At 44.5% G+C, this 20,816-nt stretch overlaps 1 protein-coding gene across 5 annotated transcripts in view; it reads left to right on the plus strand.

Annotated features, from left to right (window-relative positions):
• ddx11 (DEAD/H (Asp-Glu-Ala-Asp/His) box helicase 11) overlaps positions 1-20,816 on the plus strand; it is a 60,657-nt gene continuing 39,841 nt past the window's right edge. Inside the window, exons 1-8 of one of the 5 annotated variants that reach the window (XM_055650389.1) lie at positions 1-101; positions 6,860-7,003; positions 10,322-10,567; positions 11,843-11,929; positions 14,576-14,730; positions 16,552-16,594; positions 18,758-18,865; positions 20,677-20,764. In XM_055650389.1, coding sequence (XP_055506364.1) covers positions 6,863-7,003; positions 10,322-10,567; positions 11,843-11,929; positions 14,576-14,730; positions 16,552-16,594; positions 18,758-18,865; positions 20,677-20,764 — 868 coding nt within the window. In that variant the 5' untranslated portion in view covers positions 1-101; positions 6,860-6,862. Of the gene's footprint in view, positions 488-6,859; positions 7,004-10,321; positions 10,568-11,842; positions 11,930-14,575; positions 14,731-16,551; positions 16,595-18,757; positions 18,866-20,676; positions 20,765-20,816 lie in introns of all 5 variants that reach the window. The other 4 variants (XM_055650391.1, XM_055650388.1, XM_055650386.1 and 1 more) reach the window with 4 other exon arrangements.

Here is a 20,816-nt window from a genome sequence, read left to right on the forward strand (position 1 = left end):
CGCTCTTTGAACGTGAGGAAGCGGAGGGGCATCAAAGGCTGGCGTGGGTACTGCGGCCTCGAGTTTAGTTGGTGTCCGGCGGAGGGGCATCAAAGGCCGGCGTGGGTACTGCGGCCTAAAGTGTGGCTGGTGTCCGGCGGAGGGTGATTGGGGGCTACAGCGTCCCGTGTGGCTGGTGTCCGGAAGGTTTGACCCTCTCTCAGCCCGCCTCTCCCCCCCCACCCCCACCCTCCCCAACCTTAAGGGCCCTGACGCATCTGGGTTAGAGCAGAGCAAGGTGCTGGGCCGGATACCGCAAGAGGGACGGGGTCCCGGCAGAGGCCGTCCTTGCCGCATTGCACCGCGCCCGGGCCTTGTGCGAACGTGGCGGGATGCGCCGGTGAGGGCCGCTGACTGACGGCGTGACTCCCCGGGGACGGCGGGTGTGCGCTGGAGCCGGCACCTGGCGAGGTTTCCGGCACGTCAAGGTGATGACTCGCCGCTTGAGGTGGGCCTCGGGCTTAATGTGGAGACGCTGGGATCCCTCTTGCTTTATGTGATGGTGGATCTGCGGCATGTTGTGTGGTGGCAGTGAGATCCATAGTATAGCGGGAGGGGAATCATTGCACGTTGCTAGCGGGTGGGGGAGGGTAAACTCGCTGTAAAGATGGATTGAATCCACCTTGTAGGGATGAGGGGGGTTTGGTCTGATCATTTGCCCGGATAGTGGGATACACTACAGTTATCATTTGGGCTTTGGTGGTGGAAATTTACAGGAACGGTTGAGAGGCATGTAGGCCAAACACGGGGAAATTGGACTAGATTAGATGGAGAATTTTGGTCGGCGTGGACGAATTGTGGAAAGGCCTGTTTCTGTGCTGTATAAATCTAATTTAAAAAAAAAAAAGTTGGGTGGGATCACTGCGGGGTGCTGGGAACTGTTCGCATTGTAGATTGCCTGAATCCTTTTTATAGGTAACAAGATTTTCCGCAAATCAGTCAAAAAGAAAAAAATACTGCATATGCTGGATCTGATCTTAAAATAGAAACTCAGAAATACTTTTGCAGACCAGGCAGCATCAAGTGAGAACTGAGTTAATTAAAATAAATAAAAAACAAAAAATGGCAGATATGACGAGCTAATATTTTAGGTTAGTGAAGTGGATCTGGAAAATGTTACAAAAACTGTTAATATTGGAGGATGGGTGTAAGGGGATAAAACAAAAGGGAAGGCCTGTGATATGGTATGGTGCAGATTTGTAGAAATTAGAAAGTTTGCTGCATCTTTCCCCTCTAACTGTAAGTGTTTTCCTACTGGTGCTCTGTTTTCCTTCCACGTAGGTGCTCAATTTTATAGGTAGTTCTGCTACACTGTTTTGATAATGCACATTGGATGTAATGCAATCTATAAGTGAGGGAACACTGCATTATGTTTATGGGGGTCTCATTGGTTATAATGTAATTTAGATCAGGAACTAGAGGACCATTTACAATTAATTTAGAATATGGCAAGGAGAAAAAAAAGCTAACTTGGAAATAATAGTTTCAAAGGAACTTCCATATGTTAATTGGGCACATTTGGCTCTTAAGTATACACCTACTTTCACTGTGAGGCTATTGCAATTAACAAGTGATCACTTGTGCAAAGGTACACAAAAATGTTGGAGAAACTCAGCGGGTGCAGCAGCATCTATGGAGCAAAGGAAATAAGCGACGTTTCGGGCCGAAACCCTTCTTCAGACTGATGGGGGGTGGGGGGGAGAAGGAAGGAAAAAGGGAGGAGGAGGAGCCCGAGGGTGGGGGGATGGGAGGAGATAGCTCGAGGGTTAAGGAAGGGGAGGAGACAGCAAGGGCTAGCAAAACTGGGAGCATTCAACGTTCATGCCATCCAGACGCAAGCAACCCAGGCGGAATATGAGGTGCTGTTCCTCCAATTTCCGGTGTTGCTCAATCTGGCAATGGAAGAGACCCAGGACAGAGTGGTCGGAATGGGAGGGGTAGTTGAAGTGCTGAGCCACCAGGAGTTCAGGTAGGTTATTGCGGATTGGGCGGAGGTGTTCGACGAAACGATCGCCCAACCTCCGCTTAGTCTCCCCGATGTAAATCAGCTGACATCTAGAGCAGCGGATGCAGTGGATGAGGTTGGAGGAGATACAGGTGAACCTTTGTCGCACCTGGAACGACTGCTTGGGTCCTTGAATGGAGTCGAGGGGGGAGGTGAAGGTACAGGTGTTGCATTTCTTGCGGTTGCAACGGAAAGTGCCCGGGGAGGGGGTGGTATGGGAGGGAAGGGAAGAATTGACAAGGGAGTTGCGGAGGGAGCGGTCTTTGCGGAAGGCAGACATAGGGGGAGATGGGAAGATGTGGCGAGTGGTGGGGTCACGTTGGAGGTGGCGGAAATGGCGGAGGATTATTTGTTGTATTTGCCGGCTGGTGGGGTGAAAGGTGAGGACTAGGGGGACTGCCCTTGTTGCGAGTGCGGGGATGGGGAGAGAGAGCAGTGTTGCGGGGTATGGATGAGACCCTGGTGCGAGCCTCATCTATGGTGGCGGAGGGGAATCCCCGTTCCCTGAAGAACAAGGACATTTCCGATGCCCTGGTGTGGAACGTCTCATCCTGGGAGCAGATACGGCGTAGGCAGAGGAATTGGGAGTAGGGGATGGAGTCTTTACAGGGGGCAGGGTGGGAAGACGTGTAGTCCTTGTTGAGGGTGTCAGTGGCTGGGTATAGGTTGCTCCTCTGGTCAAGGAAGAACCGGAGGGCTTTGAGGCCATCCTGGTGGGGGATGGAGGTGTAGAGTGACTGGACATCCATGGTGAAGATGAGGGGGTGAGGGCCTAGAGAGTGGAATGCGCGGAGGCGGCGGAGAGTGTCTGAGGTGTCTAGATCATAGGTGGGAAGGGATTTGACCAAGGGGGATAGTATGGAGTCAAGGTATGTGGAGATGAGTTCGGTGGGGCACGAACAAGCAGAAACAATGGGTCTGCCGGGAGAGCCAGTTTGTGGATTTTGGGGAGAAGGTAAAACCTGGCCGTGCGGCGCTGGGGAACGATGAGGTTGGAAGCTTGGTCGGGCAGGGCGTGGGAATTGATGAAGTCGGTGATGGTGCTAGATATGGTGGCCTGGTGAACTTGTGCAATATTACTCTATTCTTGGTTTCTTGGTCCTCCAAAATATTCCAAATGGAATTTAAACTGGAGGTAGAATTAAACAATTCTATTAAACACAATCTTTATTTTACATTACTGCAATAAAAATAAATGTATAATTATTAAAAACTCCCAAATCCTGCATGGAAAAATAACTAATTCTGGCCTCTGACTCCCTTTTCCCAATGACACAATTGTTTTTATCGCTGGAGTTTCCTGGCAATGCAACTATTATAGCAGAACTACCTGTGCAACGTGGATACAGCCCCTTAATCCCAGCTTGTTCACGTCAACCACGTTGTCTACGTGCTAGTCCCTTTTGACTTAGTTTGGCTTTTAGTCCTCCTAAACCTTTGCTGTCCATGTGCCTGTCCTAATGCCATTTGAATGTTGTGATTGTACCTGCCATGTCTGACAGCTTCCAAATCGCCCTCTGAGGAAAAAGTTGTCCCTTGTGTCCTATTTCTATCTTTCCCCTATCACCTTAAATCTATGCCTTCTAGTTCTAGACTCCCCTATACTAGGATAAAGACTGACTGCTCATTTATGCCCCTCATGATTTCACACTATAAGGTTTCTTCTCACCCTCCTATGCTCCAGGGAAAACAGCCCCAGATTATGCAGCCTCTCCTTACAACTCAAGCCTTTCAGTCCTCAAATAATGTCTGCACTCCTTGCAGTTTAATGATATTCATCCAAAAACCCAGAATGAGTAAGCCATTTAGAGCGGAGATGAGGAAACATTTTTTTTCTCACTGAGAGTGGTGAGTCTGGAATTCTCTGCCTCAGAGGGTGGTGGAGGCAGGTTCTCTGGATGCTTTCAAGAGAGAGCTAGATAGGGCTCTTAAAAATAGCAGAGTCAGGGGATATGGGGAGAAGGCAAGAACGGGGTACTGATTGGGGATGATCAGCCATGAACATATTGAATGGCGGTGCTGGCTCGAAGGGCCAAATGGCCTACTCCTGCACCTATTGTCTATTGGTGCATAATAATACCAAGTGTGGTCTCATCAATGACTTGTGCAGTTGTAACATTATTACCTAACTTGTACTCAAAAGGCTACCTTCACTGCCATTTCTACGCATGTCACTTTCAAGGAACAATGTATATATACCTCTAGGAGTCTGTATAATGCACTCTAGGGACCCTACCATTTACTGTTTAAGTCCTGCACTGGTTTAACTTCCCAAATGATACACCTCGAACTAGTCAAACTTAAATTCCCTTTCAATTCCTGTTGTATTCTTCGATAACCTCTTTGCTGTCCATTAACCCACCATTTTTTCTGTCATCCACAAACTAACCATGTTAACAATATTGACATCCAAATTGTTAATACAACAGTAGATCCAGCATCAATCCCTTTGCCTCACTACTAGTCAGAGGCATCCAGTCTGAATAACAAGCCTCCACTACCATTCTGACTTTTCCAATGAGCCAATTTTGTGTCCAATTTTCTAGCTTGCCCTGCATCGCATGTGATCTAACCTTCCAGACTAGTCTACAATGTGGGACCTCATCAAAGGCCTTGCTAAAGTCCACGTTGACAATGTGTAGTTCCCTGTCCTCGTCAATTATCTTGGTCGTCTCTTCAAAATAAATATGTGAAACATGATTTCCCACGCTAAAGCCCTAATCAGTCCCTGCCTTACTAAATGTTGGAAGATCCTGTCCCTCTGAATCACAATACCAGTTTGTAATTGCCAGTCTTTCCCTTGGAGCCCTCCTTAAATAAAGGCACAACATTAACTGACCTCCAATCTTCCAGTATATCACCCGGGGTAAAGATGCACAATGTCCTTGGATACACTTGATAGCGCCCTGGGTAGTTATTCACCTTAATATGCCACAAGACCTCCAGCATCTGCGTTTGTAATGTGGATATATTCCAAAGAGGTGTGGTTTGTTAATTGTCCAATGTAATCTACCTCTGATGTGGTTGGGAGTCAGAAGAGTTGGGGAGTTAATGGGAATATGAGGGAAATTGGGTTGCGAGGGAAAAGGAAAGGGAATGTAACTAATGAGATTTCTTTGCAAGCTGGCATAGACCCAATGGGATGAATGACATTATGCACTACAGGTGCACAACCTTTTATCCGGTGTTCCAGAAACCGAAAAGCTCCGAAAACCGGCCATTTTTTCCAGATGTCGTCTGCACACCAAAGCTCGCGTTTGGCGCCAAACTTGACCCAAAATGACCCACGGTCAACCCAGGCCTGTACTACTGTAGCGGCTGCCTCCTCCCTGGAGACCGGGAGACGCTTAAACATCTGTAAATCATTGCTTAAATGTTAGTCAGTTAGTTTGGAGGGCTTTTATGTGAAGGGGGTAAACTTTAATTCTTAGTCCCCTACCTGGTCGGAGAGGCGGGGAGCGGTCAATGCCTTACCGGGTCGCTGTGCAGTAAGCTCCGCAGCGCTGTGGCCGGTCTGGCCGCGGGCGGCGCCGGTTGTAGCTCCGACCCCGGCAACTCTACCCCTGGCTGTGAGGCGCTCCAAATCCAGCGCGGCCCGCGGCCGGACGTCCCAGCTCCGAGAATGTCGGGAGTCGGCGGCGTCGCGAGCAATGCCTTACCGGGTCGCCGTGCGGCAAGCTCCGGAGCGCTGTGGCCGCCGACACACAACATCGCGGAGCGTCGCTGGATTTGGAGCCGCGCAGCCAGGGGTAGAGTTGCCGGGGTCGGAGCTCCACCCGGCGCCGCCCGCGGCCGGACGGAGCCCCCAGCTCCGCGGCTCCAAATCCAGCGACGCTCCGCGAATGTTGGAAGAAGGCGGCCACAGCGCTCCGGAGCTTGCCGCACGGCGACCCGGTAAGGCATTGCTCGCGACGCCGCCGACTCCCGACATTCTCGGAGCTGGGACGTCCGGCCGCGGGCCGCGCTGGATTTGGAGCGCCTCGCAGCCAGGGGTAGAGTTGCCGGGGTCGGAGCTCCAACCGGCGCCGCCCGCGGCCGGACGGAGCCCCCAGCTCCGCGAGGTTGGGAGTCGCCGACCAGGTAGGTAGGGGACTAAGAATTAAAGTTTCCCCCTACACCACCACCACCACATAAAATCCCTCCAAACTAACTGACTAACATTTATGCAATGATTCTCCCGGTCTCCGGGGAGGAGGCAGCTGCTCCAGACTTTTCAAGCCGCCCGCGCTACCTACCTAATCTACGCTAAAAATCTTCCATTCTGAAATCCGAAAATGTCCGAAATCCGACAAGTGTGGTCCCAAGGCTTTCGGATAAAAGGTTGTGCACCTGTATAAGAAAATATCTCATGAATGAAATCTGAAATGCCAGAGTGTAGGGAGTGTTAAAATGGAATATAGGAAGGAAGCATGCGAAACAACCTGAATGTTTTTCATCTGAGATTATTAAATTAAGTGTTGAGTCCTGAGGCTGTGGAACCCAAAAGTTTCCATTGCCTCTTACTTTAATTCTCCAATCTCCTTCTACTCTGATCTTTGGTGTCTTCCACCATTTCAGTGAATCCGGAGGAGAGGCGACTTGTCCATTGACGTGGCACTTTGCAGCCATCAAAATAAACGGCTTCTCAGTAGACTGTTCTTGGCAGACCTGTTGAGTGATAGGTTGACTTCCTGGATTCGAGTAATGCTGCTTTTAGTTTCTAAATGCTGGGCAAAATCGCTAAATTTACTGAATTGTAATGATCATATCTTGTTTAGACTAGTTTTATTCAATGATGACAGAGTCTCTCTTTCCTTCTGTCCCTGTGATTTGCAGGTTATGGCTGAAGAGAAAGGCCAAACTTCCTCAAGGTTCCTGTTTCCCTTCAAACCGTACTCCATTCAGGAGGAATTCATGACTGCACTGTACAATGTTCTTGAAGATGGGAAGATTGGCATATTTGAGAGTCCCACCGGGACGGTAAGCTTTAATATTTCAAGATAGAAAAGAAGCGCTTGCATTTAAATGGCTGGTCTCACAACCGTCGAACATCCAGAATGCTTTCAGCCAGTGAAGTGGTAGCACAGTTGCCAACTTGTGCAGAGTACGGTTTCACAAAAAGCAACATGGCAGTGATTTTCCAGAGGAGAATAATTGGAATAAGTTTCCATTTACCGATGTGGGTGTATGATCTATAGTGTGAAAGAATAAGAATGAAAGTATAATAAATGACACCAGGATGTACAATTTTGTCAATGGGGAAAGACAGATTTATTGATATATTTCCCTTGCACTCAGTTGCCCATGTGGGCAAGCCATGCCATCCGCATACCAAATGCTACGCATGAGAAGCAAACTCTATTTTGAGCTCTCACGAGAAGAGGTGACCAGGTGGAGAGATGATATGTTCAAAGCCTCTGAACAGTATTTTTTCATTTAAATATATTTCATGGGGAGTAGGCATTACTGAGCTTGTCAACATTTACTATCAACTTCTAATGGTGCAGTGGAAGTTTACCAGAATGATGCCTGGATTAGAGGGTATTATGGAGAGGTCGGACAAACTTGGATTGTTTTCACTAGGACGTTGGAGGTTAAGGGGAGATCTCATAGAAGTATACAGGTATACTTTGCTTAGCGCTACCACGCACCGTGCGGCTTCGCTATAGCGCTCTTTCTTTTTAGAGCCTTGTTTGATTTAATTTTAAAGTAACGATTAGCATAAGTAAAGATTTAGCATAAAACATTTGGGGGGGGGGTATTTAAGCCTGGGATGCGAGGATATTGCTGGCGTTAGGAGCTCTCTCCTGGCTAACTTGCCATGCCTAGCCAAGAGTAGAGTTAAATGTGGATGTACAAACCAAATTAACACCACCCTGCTCTCATTTAACAGTTGTAAATCTCGCACATCAGGATCACTTGGAACTCAAACAAAATTTTAGATGCTGTTAATGTTTCTTTAATGTTTTCAAGAGAGTTAGATTTAACTCTTAGGGCTAAAGGAATCGATGGATATATGGAAAAAGCCAGAACGGGGTACTGATTGTGGATGATCAGCCATGATCATATTGAATGGCGATGCTGGCTCGTAGGGCCGAATGGTCTCCTGCACCTATTTTCCATGTTTCTGTGTTAACACTTTACAAGTCTCAAAAACCAATGTAATTTGTAAGTGGACAAAAGCCTCTGGTCCATTTCTTTCAAGCCATTTTATTGTCAGTGTTCAAAGGAGTCTTTTCCCTCTATGCTCTTCCAAACCCAGTGGATTCAAACACAAATGACAAAGCAAACATGAGAGACTAAATTTCAGCACTGGACACAAGTGAGCTCCGTCTCATGTATGTGTTACAAGTTCAGTATGTTGGAAAATGTTTTAAATCATTTCCATTGTTTTTTTTGTTTTACTGAACTGGTATGGACTATGTAGGCAGAATGACTGTCCTTTCTCTCACCACCGCCCAATCTGGTCCTCCCTGCCCTGGGACGGTCCAGGCCTGACCGGGAGTGATGTTTCGGCCTCTGGCTAGGAGATGCTGGTGGCTGGATTTAAGGTTGGGGCAACGGATGGACTGGTGCTGCTGCAGCTTCTGTGAGCTCCCCGCAGGCATGGGGCCAACCCCTGCACCTCTTCCCACTGCTTGCGGTGCACTTTCCGCTCTGCCATAATGTGCTGGTGATCAGGTAACACTTGGGGGCGTCAGCTGCATGCCCCGTGCCCTTTGGCTTGCTATGTCATTGACCAACCCTTATCTGTGGGTCCAACAGCAAGGACACTTGGGTGTTGGGAGACTTACCCGCTGTGCCACATGCTGTCAGGTTTTGAGCTGCCCGGCAATCGTGTTCTTTGATTAGCAGAAATCTTTGAGCTTGAAGCAAGTCCCAAGCTGGGAAAGAGATTTGCCAGTAAATGAAAACTTTACCTCCCTTGAGTGCGATATCTCAGCAGGGGATAATGTAACGTAATAACTCGAGGCTCCAGTCGGGAAGTCCCGTTGTTACATGTCTCATTTTATACGAGAGCTGCGAATGCAATAAGTGTGTTAAAAATTACTTATCAGGATTGTATCTCCATGCATGCTTGTTATAATGATCCCGCAGATTCGTTTAGTGGTCCATTTTCTAGGAACATATCAAGTGGGTATTACATAATAGTATAAAATGATGAGAGGCATAGATAGGTTAGACAGTCAGAACCTTTCCCCAGGATGGAAATATGAAATACTAATGTGCATAGCTTTAATGCAAGGTGGTCAAAGCTTAAAGGACACGTGTGGACAAGTTTTTTTTTTTTTACAAGAGGATGATGTGTGCTGTCAGGGGTGATGGTGGAGGCAGATACCATGGTGGTGTTTAAAAGGCTTTTAGATAGGCACATGGATATACAGGGACTGGAGGGATATGGATTACATGCAGGCAGATAAGGGTTGGTCACTGACATAGGGAGCCAAAGGGCCTGTTTCTGTGCTGTGCTATTTGGGTTCTCTTGGGAATTTGCTGGTAGGCCACAACTTTAACAACAAGTCTCTGGTAAGAGAGTTTCCATGGTGTTGTTACGTGGCGACTTTCAGGATTCTGACTGCAGAAATGTCATATTTATTCAAATGCTTCCTTGTGAAGGGAAGTCACTGTCATCTTACTGATTGAATGTAGCTTTGATGAACCCAACCCAAATTAAATGTTGGCAATCTGATTTTTGGTGATAGATGCCCATTTGATAACACTTTTTTTAATTCTCCACTTAAGATTGAGAATAGGTTGATGGGGATGGGGCAGATTTGAATTTGACCTGTTGTTTGTGGACTGGGCATGCCTGGGCAGTTTTAGATGAGGTGTTAAATTTGATTGATCAAACAAATTTGCAAGATGGGACATTGTACTGTCTTGGTCAGTCATTCTCGAAGATTAACTTAAAATGAAACGAATACGCTGGAAACGTTCTGCATGTCAAGCAATTCCTATGTGAAGAGAAACAATTAATATCACATTTCAATGATCTTTCATCAGATCAAATTAAGTTAATTGACCGCTTTGTTGACTGGTTAAGCTTAGAGGCAAGGCTTTTGAGAGCATTTCAATGGGTGGGTCTGGTCACTTAACACCATTTATAATTGGAAGTTCCTGCAATGAATGGGGAATTGTCACTTGGAGCTTTGGCCATTTAATTGCCGTTGACTTGATCATGGTACAAGCACACTGGCAGGAGGCATTGCCAGTAAATTCCAGCCACAATTTTTCTTCATCGATGTATTTACTTATTATCTCTTATATGTACTAAATAAGACTGCCTTTCTTCATCAGGGGAAATCGCTCAGTCTCATCTGTGGTGCCCTCACTTGGCTCAGAGACTTTGAAGAGAAAACAAAACTGGAAGCAGCCCAGCTTTTGGAAGATCGACTTCCACAGCAACGGCGGTCCCAGGATCTCCAGAATTCCTCCGATGCTGGTTCCAAGGAGTCGGAAGCCAAGGCCTCTGGGAGTGAATTTGACTGGGTCACTGAATTTGTGCAGAAGAAGGCAGAACGGGACCTGGTTGATAAATTAAAGGTTATTTCAGAAGAAAATTGAGATTAGTTTTAAATTTTATGATGTCTTGTATTCCATTAAAATATGTACCATTTGGTCTTTCTAACTATAGAGGCCTTGCTCTTCAAATAGTGGAGTTGCCTGAGAGTTTGTGTTATGCACGGGAGACTGAAATGTAACTGAAAAATGCAGAAAATAGTTAGGTCACACGGCACCTATGAAAGGGAAACTGTTTAAATTTTAGGTTTGACCTCTTTGAAAAAATACACAAGTTGGTTGCAGGCAAAGGAGGGAGAGTCAGAAAGAACAAGAGTTCTGTGATCGGGTGAAGACTAGAAGAGATTAAATAACACAAGTGGAGCCGCTTGCTCAATGAGGAAGGTGAATAGTGGAAGTATGTGTGGAGAAAGTCGAGATGATGAATGTAATCTAGATTTGCTACGGGAAAGGAAAAAAATGGTGGAAGTCTAATATTATTGATTTCAACAGAGTCCTGATGTATAGAAATCCATTTGCCACATAATATTTAGGAACTTTGTGTGGATTAAATAAATGTCAGTAGCTGAAGGACTCATTAAAGATATAAGGTTGCTGCTTTAACAAGTGTAAACTGGTTTGTAGGGTTGGAAAGACCAAATTCAGAACTTGATTAAAGGCCAGTGAAATCCTATTTTGGAGAATTCAGATTGATAAAAAAGTAAATGATAATTACAAATTACCTAATAGTGGGATAACAGTAATAGTCATATAGCATGGAAACAGGCCCTTGGCCCAGCTTGCCCATGTCAACCAAGGTGCCCCATCTTCACTAGTCCCATCTGCCCCTGTTTGGCCCATATCGCTCTAAACATTTCCTATCCATACGGTTGGATGATGAATGAGGATAACTGAATTGATAAAGGAATGGTGGTAGAGAGAAAGAAAGACGCTGATGGTGAAAGAATGTCAAGGACGTGCTAATTGAAAGATTGTCAAGAAAGTCCTGCAATTTCTGCTATTACGTCAATTGAGTGACTTGAAAAGAAAAAGCTGAAAGTTCAGTGACTGTTTCTGATTTCTTATTAGGGCCTGGAAGTGGTTAAAATTATTTGTTAAATAAATAACCCATGAATGAGGAGTGATATTTTCCAATTTTGCTCTAATTTTCCTCTGAGTAGTTTGACATGCGTGGGAGTCTCCACAAACTGAAATGTAAATGGAACATCGGGAGTATTTGGGCCTCTTCAAAGGAAGCCAAGTGACTGTCCATACTGCTTGTTGTAAACCGTACCTATTTCTAAACTATATTTTTTGTAGGATGAAGAATTAAGAAGAAAGAAAAGAGAAGAACGATTGGAGCAAACGCGTAATAATGTGCAGCTTAAATACGCTTTGAAGCGCAAGGTACTAATTCTATAAAGTATCGATATGCAGGAATGTGCATGGGTTTGTAAAGACAGAAGAACTGACAATTGAGATTTTATTTTTGTTGTAGTGCTGCTTATAATTCCAGCCTGCCTGGTCTGCTCCATTTTCATTGCACCATCCTAATTTTTCCGTTGCTTATTTTAGTCAGGCATGAGGTTTCTCTGCGGAAATGCGCGAGTTTTGAAATTCGGTTTAAAAGAAAAAAGAACTCGATTTAAAAAAAATTCCGTCAATCTCCTCTTTCAATGGCTTACCGCTTTAGCGTAACGATGTCTGCCTTTCTCCAGCTTCATGACGATTGACGGTGTCATCAGCGTCACGACGTCTGATGGCATCGTCCGCGTCAGCTCGAGTTGGGCCAAGGTGGAGCAGCTGGCGGGAGAGCGGCTGAGGTAAATGGTGGCGATGGAAGGGAAGCAGGTGCCAGCATGGCACCGAGACCATGAAAAAGCTACTTATCTTAACTACTAAACCAGGTTCGCTTCTTAATAAACAGACACCACACAAACTGTTTGGTAGACCAGTTCAAAACTTTACTTAACATCGGCCGATGGAAGGGAGCGAGGATTCCAGCTAAGTGACCAATGTAGACACTCAACTGTCCCCAGTCCTCTTCTCTGAACAACAGAATTACATTGCCTTAAATAGGGTTTTTTCCCCTTAACACCTTCCACAGACATTAATCATGTCAGAGGTACAGGAAAAGGTTTCCACAGATTGCATCACATCAAAGGCCTTTTGTTTACATGGTACAAGATATACTAAAAACATTGACCATCTGCTTTATCATTTTATTTCCACGTTCCTGGTTTTTTTTCTTTGTCACTTGGTCCCTCATAAACATAGTCCATCTGTTTTATTGCCTCTTGCTTCAAAGATGTGACCACCTATATCTCTCTTCCTCTATCACCTCCTCCCCCATAAACATTGGTCATTTGATTTCCACTTTCCTGGTTTTTTTTTCTTTGTCACTTGGTTCCTCCTAAACATAGTCCATCTGTTTACAAAGATGTGACTGCCTATTCCTTGTCTTTCTTTATTGCCTCCTAAACATAAACATTGGTCATTTGATCTCTACTTCAAAGATATCTTTATCTCCTTCTCTCTCTGCCTGTCACTTGGAAGACAATGTTATAGGATTTATTACCTCCCACACCCCGCAACCTTAGACAAGCCTAATTTGACACTAAATGTAAACTGTAAGCTAGCCCTGAAACCTATTTTAATTTCTTCTTATATTTTTAACTAAAACTCGGCTTCATCAACCACAGGGGGGAGAGAGGGACCACCCCTGGTACAACTCTCCCCTTAGCCCCCCCCCCCCCCCTCCCACTCCATCCCCTTACCCTCGCACCCTCCCCGGTACAACTCTCCCCTTACGCCCAACTCCCTCCCATGGCACAACACTTTTTCCCCCCCACTCCCCGGTACAACTTTCTCCCCCCCCCCCCCCCCCCCCCCCCCCCCCCCCCCCCCCCCACTTGTGTTAGAAGTACATGTTGTGCAGAAAGGGAGTCTGTATCAAGACTTGACAAATCCATGAAAGATAATGGGAATGCATTGCATCCATCTAGCATATGCCTTGTTAGTGTTAAAATAAAGAACTGTTTCATTTGAAAAACAAAAGCATTCAAGAGTCTATGTCAGACACTACAACGTTCTTTTTTTAATCAGGTAAAACAAGCAATTTCAAGGTATAATTATCAAAAATTCTCTGCATAAAAATTCTCTGCATAAAGCCCCCTTTTACCACCACCAGGGGGTGCTGCCCACTGGACCGCCAACTTCCTAATTTTTAATTTTTCGCCTGTCTCGTGCTTTAAAAAATATTGTTGGGTATTTGTTAATCTGTTCATTTGATCTTTGTATCTAACATTGTGAATGGACAATTAGCTCTTGTCCTGCATATTTGAATTTGATTTCTTTGAACCTTGCCCCTTTCACCTTAAAAGCTATGCCCTTCAGTCTTTGACATTTCTATCCAAAGGTACTGACTGTCTCTCCCTTTTTATGCCCCTCATAATTTTATATACTTCTCAGATCTCCCCTCACTCTCCGGCATTCCAAGAAAACTAATTTATCTCTGCCCCAGCTCAGCAAAACAACTATTTTCTCATGGGAAAGGAACCCTCTGAAGAAGGGTCTCGACCCAAACCATCACCCATTCCTTCTCTCCAGAAATGCTGCCTGACCCACTGTTACTCCAGCATTTTGTGTCTACCTGAGATTTAAACCAGCATCTGCAGTTCTTTCCTACACAACTACTTTCTCATGCGTCCTCTCAAACATTTCTCTCTACATAAACTGTCAGTGTCAAGATGGTGCAACGCTGAGGTACAGGAGACAAGACCTCTTTTGTTAACATAAAATAATAAACTGGTGTTCCTTGTGCTAAAACAATGCAGTGGACATGTGAAAAACTATCCAAGATTCTTGGGCTCATTTAGTACAGGGATTCCTACATTCCTTCGGATGCACAATAAAAGGCGGAGATGTTTTGCTTTTCTCCCGAGAGCCCATTAGCTGCTCACTGCATCTAGCGTTTTCTCTGTGCTGTAAGATGCTATCTTCCACAAGCTAGTGATAACTAGAATACTCTATCAAACCTGTGCTTGACACCAGAGAGATGCCGATGACACGGAACACCTCATTCAGATGAGTAAAGAAGTGGTGACTGCTGAACAGCTGTCAAACACTGATGGTCTGGACAAGGAGGACGAAGGCTTCATCCTGGCAGATTATGAGAGTGATGATGAAAAGAAGTCAAAGGATTCTAGGTAGGTGAAAGTCTTAGCATTGTCTCTGTGATAGTGAAAAAAAGAATTTGCTGTAAATAGTTCCTGTGTGATTTCAGTGCACCATGAAGTGTTTTAGAACATGGAACATAGAACGTACATCACATACGTAGGCCCTTCTGCCCACAATATCTGTGCTGAACCTGATGCCAAGATAAACTAATCTCGCCTGCCTGCAAATGATCCATACCCTTCATTCTATGCATATCCACATGCTTATATAAAAGCCACTTTAACACCACTATAGTATTTGCCTCCAACAGCATCCCTAACAGTGCATTCCAGGCACCCACCACCCTCTGAAAAAACAAAACAAAACTTGCTCTGCACATCTCTGGTAAATGTTGCCCCTTTCACCATAAAGCTCTCTCGTCTTTGATCTTTTCACCCTGGAAATATATTCTGGCTGTCTTCTCTGCCTAGGCCTCTAATTTCATATTTAATATTATCAATCAGATCCCCCCTCAACCCCTGATGTTCCACCAAAAAATATCCAAGTCTGTCCAACCTCTCCTTATAGCTAATACCCTCTAATTCAGCAAATTAAATACTTCTGAAATTTTAGTTCTGTAGTATGGCAGTGAAATCTGCCTGCTTGTACATAAAACAAGTTTCCACAAATGTGATAATGACTGTGAAGTGAAGGATATGTGTTGGCGGGGCCTCTGGTAAGAACACCTCTCAGTCTTTGAATGGGAGATTTTTGTTTGACAGCTCATCAGCAAGATACTATTTCCACCAGAGCAGCAAAATCTCGGACACGCAGTTATCTGTCAGTTTGGAAATCTCTAAAATCTCTATGAACCCACGAGCTTTTGTTTCGGAGGAGAGATTGTTGCCATCTAATTGTCAGCCAACACCTATCATTTTGTTGGATGAGGATTTTAGGTTCTAGGTCTTCTGGGGTTTTATTATTGATGCTTCTCTTATCTCAATATTTGAAAACTTCAGCGACCAGAATTTTAAGATGGCAACTTTATGATGTAATTAATTATCTGAACTGTTATACTTCTCAGCTTTCACCAGTTGGAAAGACAACCAACTTTGGTTGTGGTTATTGCAACTCCCAGCCAGTTAATAAGTTAATCTCTGCCATGCTGACAGCTGAAACTGCAACTGATCTGCCAGGAAATGGGAGAAACTAATAATGAACCTGGGTTCCTGCTCTTGATTTCTGTTCAATTTTGCCCAGAGTAGTTGTTTCACAAGTGTTGGGCATGATCAGGTTAGAGTAGAGTGATACAGTGTGGAAACGGGTCCTTTGGCCCAATCTGCCCCAGCTACACTGGTCCCACCTGCCCATGTTTGGTCCATATCCCTCCAAACTTGTCCTATCTATGTACCTGTCTAACAGTTTCTTAAATGTTGGGTTAGATCCTGCCTTAACTACCTCTTCTGGCAGCTTGTTCCATACACCCACCACCCGTTGTGTGAAAATGTTACCCCTCAGATTCCTATTACATAATTTCCTCGTCGTCTTAAACATTTGTCCTCTGGACCTCGATTCACCTACTCTGGGCAAGAGACTGTGCATCTACCCAGCTATTCCTCTCATGATTTTATACAATGGTTGACTTCAGTTTGCATAAAAATTAGTAATTGAGGAAAGCTTGGGCAGGTTGCTGGTGTCCCAAGACCTTACTCAAGCAAACAAAGTGTTGAGTAAATTACATAGCCCTTGAACTATTCTGTCCACAGAAGAACTAATTTGTAATGCCTGTAGAAATTTATCCCTGCTGTATTGCATAGTATAAACATGTTTTTGTGATGTTTTATGGCTGATTTCATTTTCATTTTTTTCAGCCTGTCTGACGAGGATGATTTGGAGGAAGAACATGTGACAAAGGTTTGGTGGACAGACGTTGCCTAATCGACATGTATTAGTGATTTGTGACCTATGCATCCTCAGAAGAGGTCTTTTGTGCTAGGGTTGAGTATCAAATCCCAGTGATTGATTTGAGGGCAAATAATAGGTTGTTGCTGCTGTTAGTGCACTCATCTCTTCCTTTACTAATTAATCTTTCATCAGTAAATGTAACTTCAGCAACAGTATTGCTTTTCCTAGTTTCCCCAGGCATATTACGAAACCAAATTTTTCACAATGTTGCCTTGGGAGAGGTTTTAAAGATAGAAGCTCCCGCTTCGGGGCGGTCGAAGCTCCTGCAGCTTGGAGTTCCCAAAGTCGGTCTCTAACCAGAGACAGCAAGCACCACGATGTTAAAGTCTGCAGGCTCCCGCGGTAGAGCTCAGAGGTCGATCCCTGACGGATCGGGAGCTCCGTGATATTATGTGCGCAGACTCCCGCGGTGGAGCTCTCTAAGTCGGCCTAAAGCAAAGGCCGCCAACTCCTAAATGTCAGACCGCAGTGCGGACGGTGATATGACAGAAAAAATCGCATCTTCGTCGAGGCAAGAGATTAGAAAAAATTCCCCTCCACCCCCCACATAAAACAAGCTAAAGAACATACATTTAACACATACAAACTAACAACAAAGAAGGAAGGGGCAAACAGACTGTTGGCAAGGCAGCCATTGCTGGCGCACCTGGTGGAAGAGAAGCAGGGAAACCTACATGGTCGCAAATGTCTCTGGTCCTCCCAACATTAATTTTATTTAATTTCTTTCCCACCATCCAATCCCTCCCCACTCCACAATCCCCTCCTCTTCTCTCATTGCTACCCAGTCTGTCATCACTTTGTGGTACAACACTGGCACCAGTCACTATTGTGCCTCCCATAATCATATCATCACCAATAAATGTTTTTCAACATGTTGACTGCATCCCATCCTTCCAACCGAGTTAACATGTCAATTTGATGACTTTTCATCTACATAGATGGTGAGAAAACCAGCATTGTTTTAAAATGTGAGGGGGGGCGTACGGGTACAATAATGGAATTGTCCAGTAGTCTGGAGATCAAAGTTGGTCAGGTGACGCAATGTCTTTAATTCTATCCGGTTAATAGATGAATGAGAACAGTTGAGATAAGATGGAATATAAAAAGAGCATGCTGAAACGATGAGATGCAGAAGAAAGCATTGCCATTAGTCTGAAGTAAGTGTTAGTACCTCACAGAAGTATCCATATGGTTTTTTTTTTGTCCTAGCGATATAAACAATCTGGGGCAATAGACAGTAGGTGCAGGAGTAGGCCATTTGGCCCTTCGAGCCAGCACCGCCATTCAATATGATCATGGCTGATCATCCCCAATCAGTACCCCGTTCCTGCCATCTCCCTATATCCCTTGACTCCGCTATTTTTAAGAGCCCTATCTAGCTCTCTTGAAAGCATCCAGAGAACCTGCCTCCACCACCCTCTGAGGCAGAGAGTTTCACAGACTCACCACTCTCTGTGAGAAAAAGTGTTTCCTCGTCTCCGTTATAAATGGCTTACTCCTTATTCTTAAACTGGCCCCTGGTTCTGGACTCCCCCAACATCGGGAACATGTTTCCTGCCTCTAGCGTGTCCAAACCCTTAACAAACTTGTATGTTTCAATGAGATTCCCTCTCATCCTTCTAAACACCAGAGTGTACGAGCCCAGCTGCTCCATTCTCTCAGCATATGACAGGGCAAGACTGGTAAGGGTGTTTATTTAAAGACCAGGAATTCCTTTGATTACAAAACATCCATATCCAGCAGTGGTTATTGGATGATGATTAGAAGGATAGTTGCTAGGTTTTACTCATTAATCTATCCAAGCTCAAAGGGTCCAAATGCCAGTTGAGAAACCCTATGTTCCTTGCTAAGATGTTTATTCAACACGGGCTCTAATGGGACCCGTAACGCTAACAGGGCACTGTAAAATTAACCTACAAGGCTTCGTACTGCACCATTCTGGGAGTGCACATTTTAATTTCAACGGGAATCATGTTCCTCCACCATGGAAACGGGGTTAATGGATTATTCAGATGTGACGTTAAAAGGCAGGCAGTAATAATGCCGAGATTGTTATAGTTACAAATGTCCATTGTGTTTGAGTTAACCTTACAATTTTTTTTTTCTTCCTAGATCTATTACTGCACACGCACACACTCCCAACTCGCTCAGTTCATTCATGAAGTTAAGAAGAGTCCATTTGGCAAAGAAATCAGGCTGGTGTCGCTTGGGTCTCGTCAAGTGAGTAATGTACAGTTGATCCACACCATGCAGTCTGGTCTCTCCACATATTTATTGTTTAATAAGTGTGCTTTTCTGTTTTATTGTTTAGTAGGTGTGCTTTTAAGCACTTGAAGCATGTCCATAAAGTCTTGTCTGATGAAAATTTGGACCACAAATAAATCCCTGTCTCAATGTTGTAATGTTCTGCAGGATAAGTATAATTAAAGCAACATAGTTCTAGGTTAATAAGGAAACACAATATTTATGTTGGACAATCCTTCGGAACTAATAGTTTAGAAGAACGCCTTAATTTTGTTTTTCTCTCAACAGATCAACTGTCAGGAATTTCACTAACTTCTAGGAAATCAGTTATTATATTAATTTGGGGGGGAAAATTGATTTAAGAACCTGGGCAATTGGGATGAATCACAAATGTTTTTGACTCTGTGATGCCAAGCCATTGTTTCAAGTGACTGCAACAGAGAGAGAAAGGTGTCCAGGGATCCCATGGTTGAGATTGTGAATAAGATTGAGTTTGAACTGTGCATATTGATGTACATTTAAAGGCTGATTTTTTTTTTTTTTTTAATATTTTTAAATTACATTTGAAATGGGGAAATAAAATGACAAAGGAATTGATCAGAATGGAGATTAGAAGGGAATTGTGCAGCACTGCTACATATCTTCTCTTGCCATTTGTTCCAGGAGTGGAGGGTGGAAAGAGGTGCTTCAACATGTATTCCACATTCTCATCCACACTTGTAATTTTGCTTTCCTGGTTGGAGAAGTGTCACATGATGAGGGTACAGAAATGGGGAATGTGATGAACCTGTAAGCACGAAATAGCAAACTTCTTCCCGCTTCTCTTTCACTGAAGCTGACTCTTCCATGGATCATGGGAGATTGCATGTTTCCACTACCTCACCAGACAAATGAATGATTTACAGCACAAGCCTTTGTTAACCACAAATGTGCATGTGAGAAAGATAGTGATTAGAAAGCCTGCCCCAGGATGCGTGCCTATTTTTTCACAATGAAACCCATAATCCACTAATGAGTCATTCCATAAAGGTTCATCACCGTCCTGACTATAAATTGCAGGATTATCTCGCACTCATTAGCTTGCCACTGTTTTGTAAGTTACATGTGCATGGCTTGGTATTCTTTGAGCTCCTGACTGAGTTCAGCAGGTGAAGTACAGTATTTCCTGCAACATTTCATCGTTCTTTAAGACCTTTTGAAGAATTCAATCCCGCTTCTGCTTTCATTTGATTATTTGGACAGTATAATTGTGGGTTGGCGGATTGGCCAAATTCACACAAACATTTTCCATCACTCACCCACCCCAGGAGTCTTTGACAGAGACTCAGAAATGCCAGTATCTCACTCGTCTGGAGGTTCCTTGCCACTCATCCATTCAATTGACTAAAATATCTCAGCGGATGAATTTGCTGCCACTATCCAGAAAGTTTCACTTCCCTATGACCAGAGGCCAGCTTTGATATGCAACCCCGTCAGAAAGTGGCTGGTAGACCTTCCAACTAGAAATGATGTTCATGGGTTAAAAGGTACAGCCAAGGTTCCCTCCTTCAGTGCCAACAGTAGATAATATCAACCACGTTTACAGGAAACAAGCCTAAACAATAACTTGAGCCGACCCTCTGAAATTAGCCCACTTAAGCAAATTTAGCTCTGCCATTGACATAGTCATACCATTTGTTGGATGTTTACTATAATTCGAGCATTTGTGCTCAGCCTGTTCATGGTTAAACTCATTGAACAATAACTATGCATGCTGCATTTTCTGTTTTCCTCCCGTTGCCCTGCAGAACCTGTGTGTAAATGAGGAGGTGAGGGGTCTAAAATCAATCCAGCAGATCAACGATCGGTGCCGAGAAATGCAAAAGAATAAACGAGGTGAGTATTCGTCTTTTTGTGGGATATGTGTAAAAACGTTCTGTAGCTTTCA

Source organism: Leucoraja erinacea, chromosome 19 (genome assembly GCF_028641065.1).
Source record: "Leucoraja erinacea ecotype New England chromosome 19, Leri_hhj_1, whole genome shotgun sequence".
Classification (NCBI taxonomy): Eukaryota; Metazoa; Chordata; class Chondrichthyes; order Rajiformes; family Rajidae; genus Leucoraja; species Leucoraja erinaceus.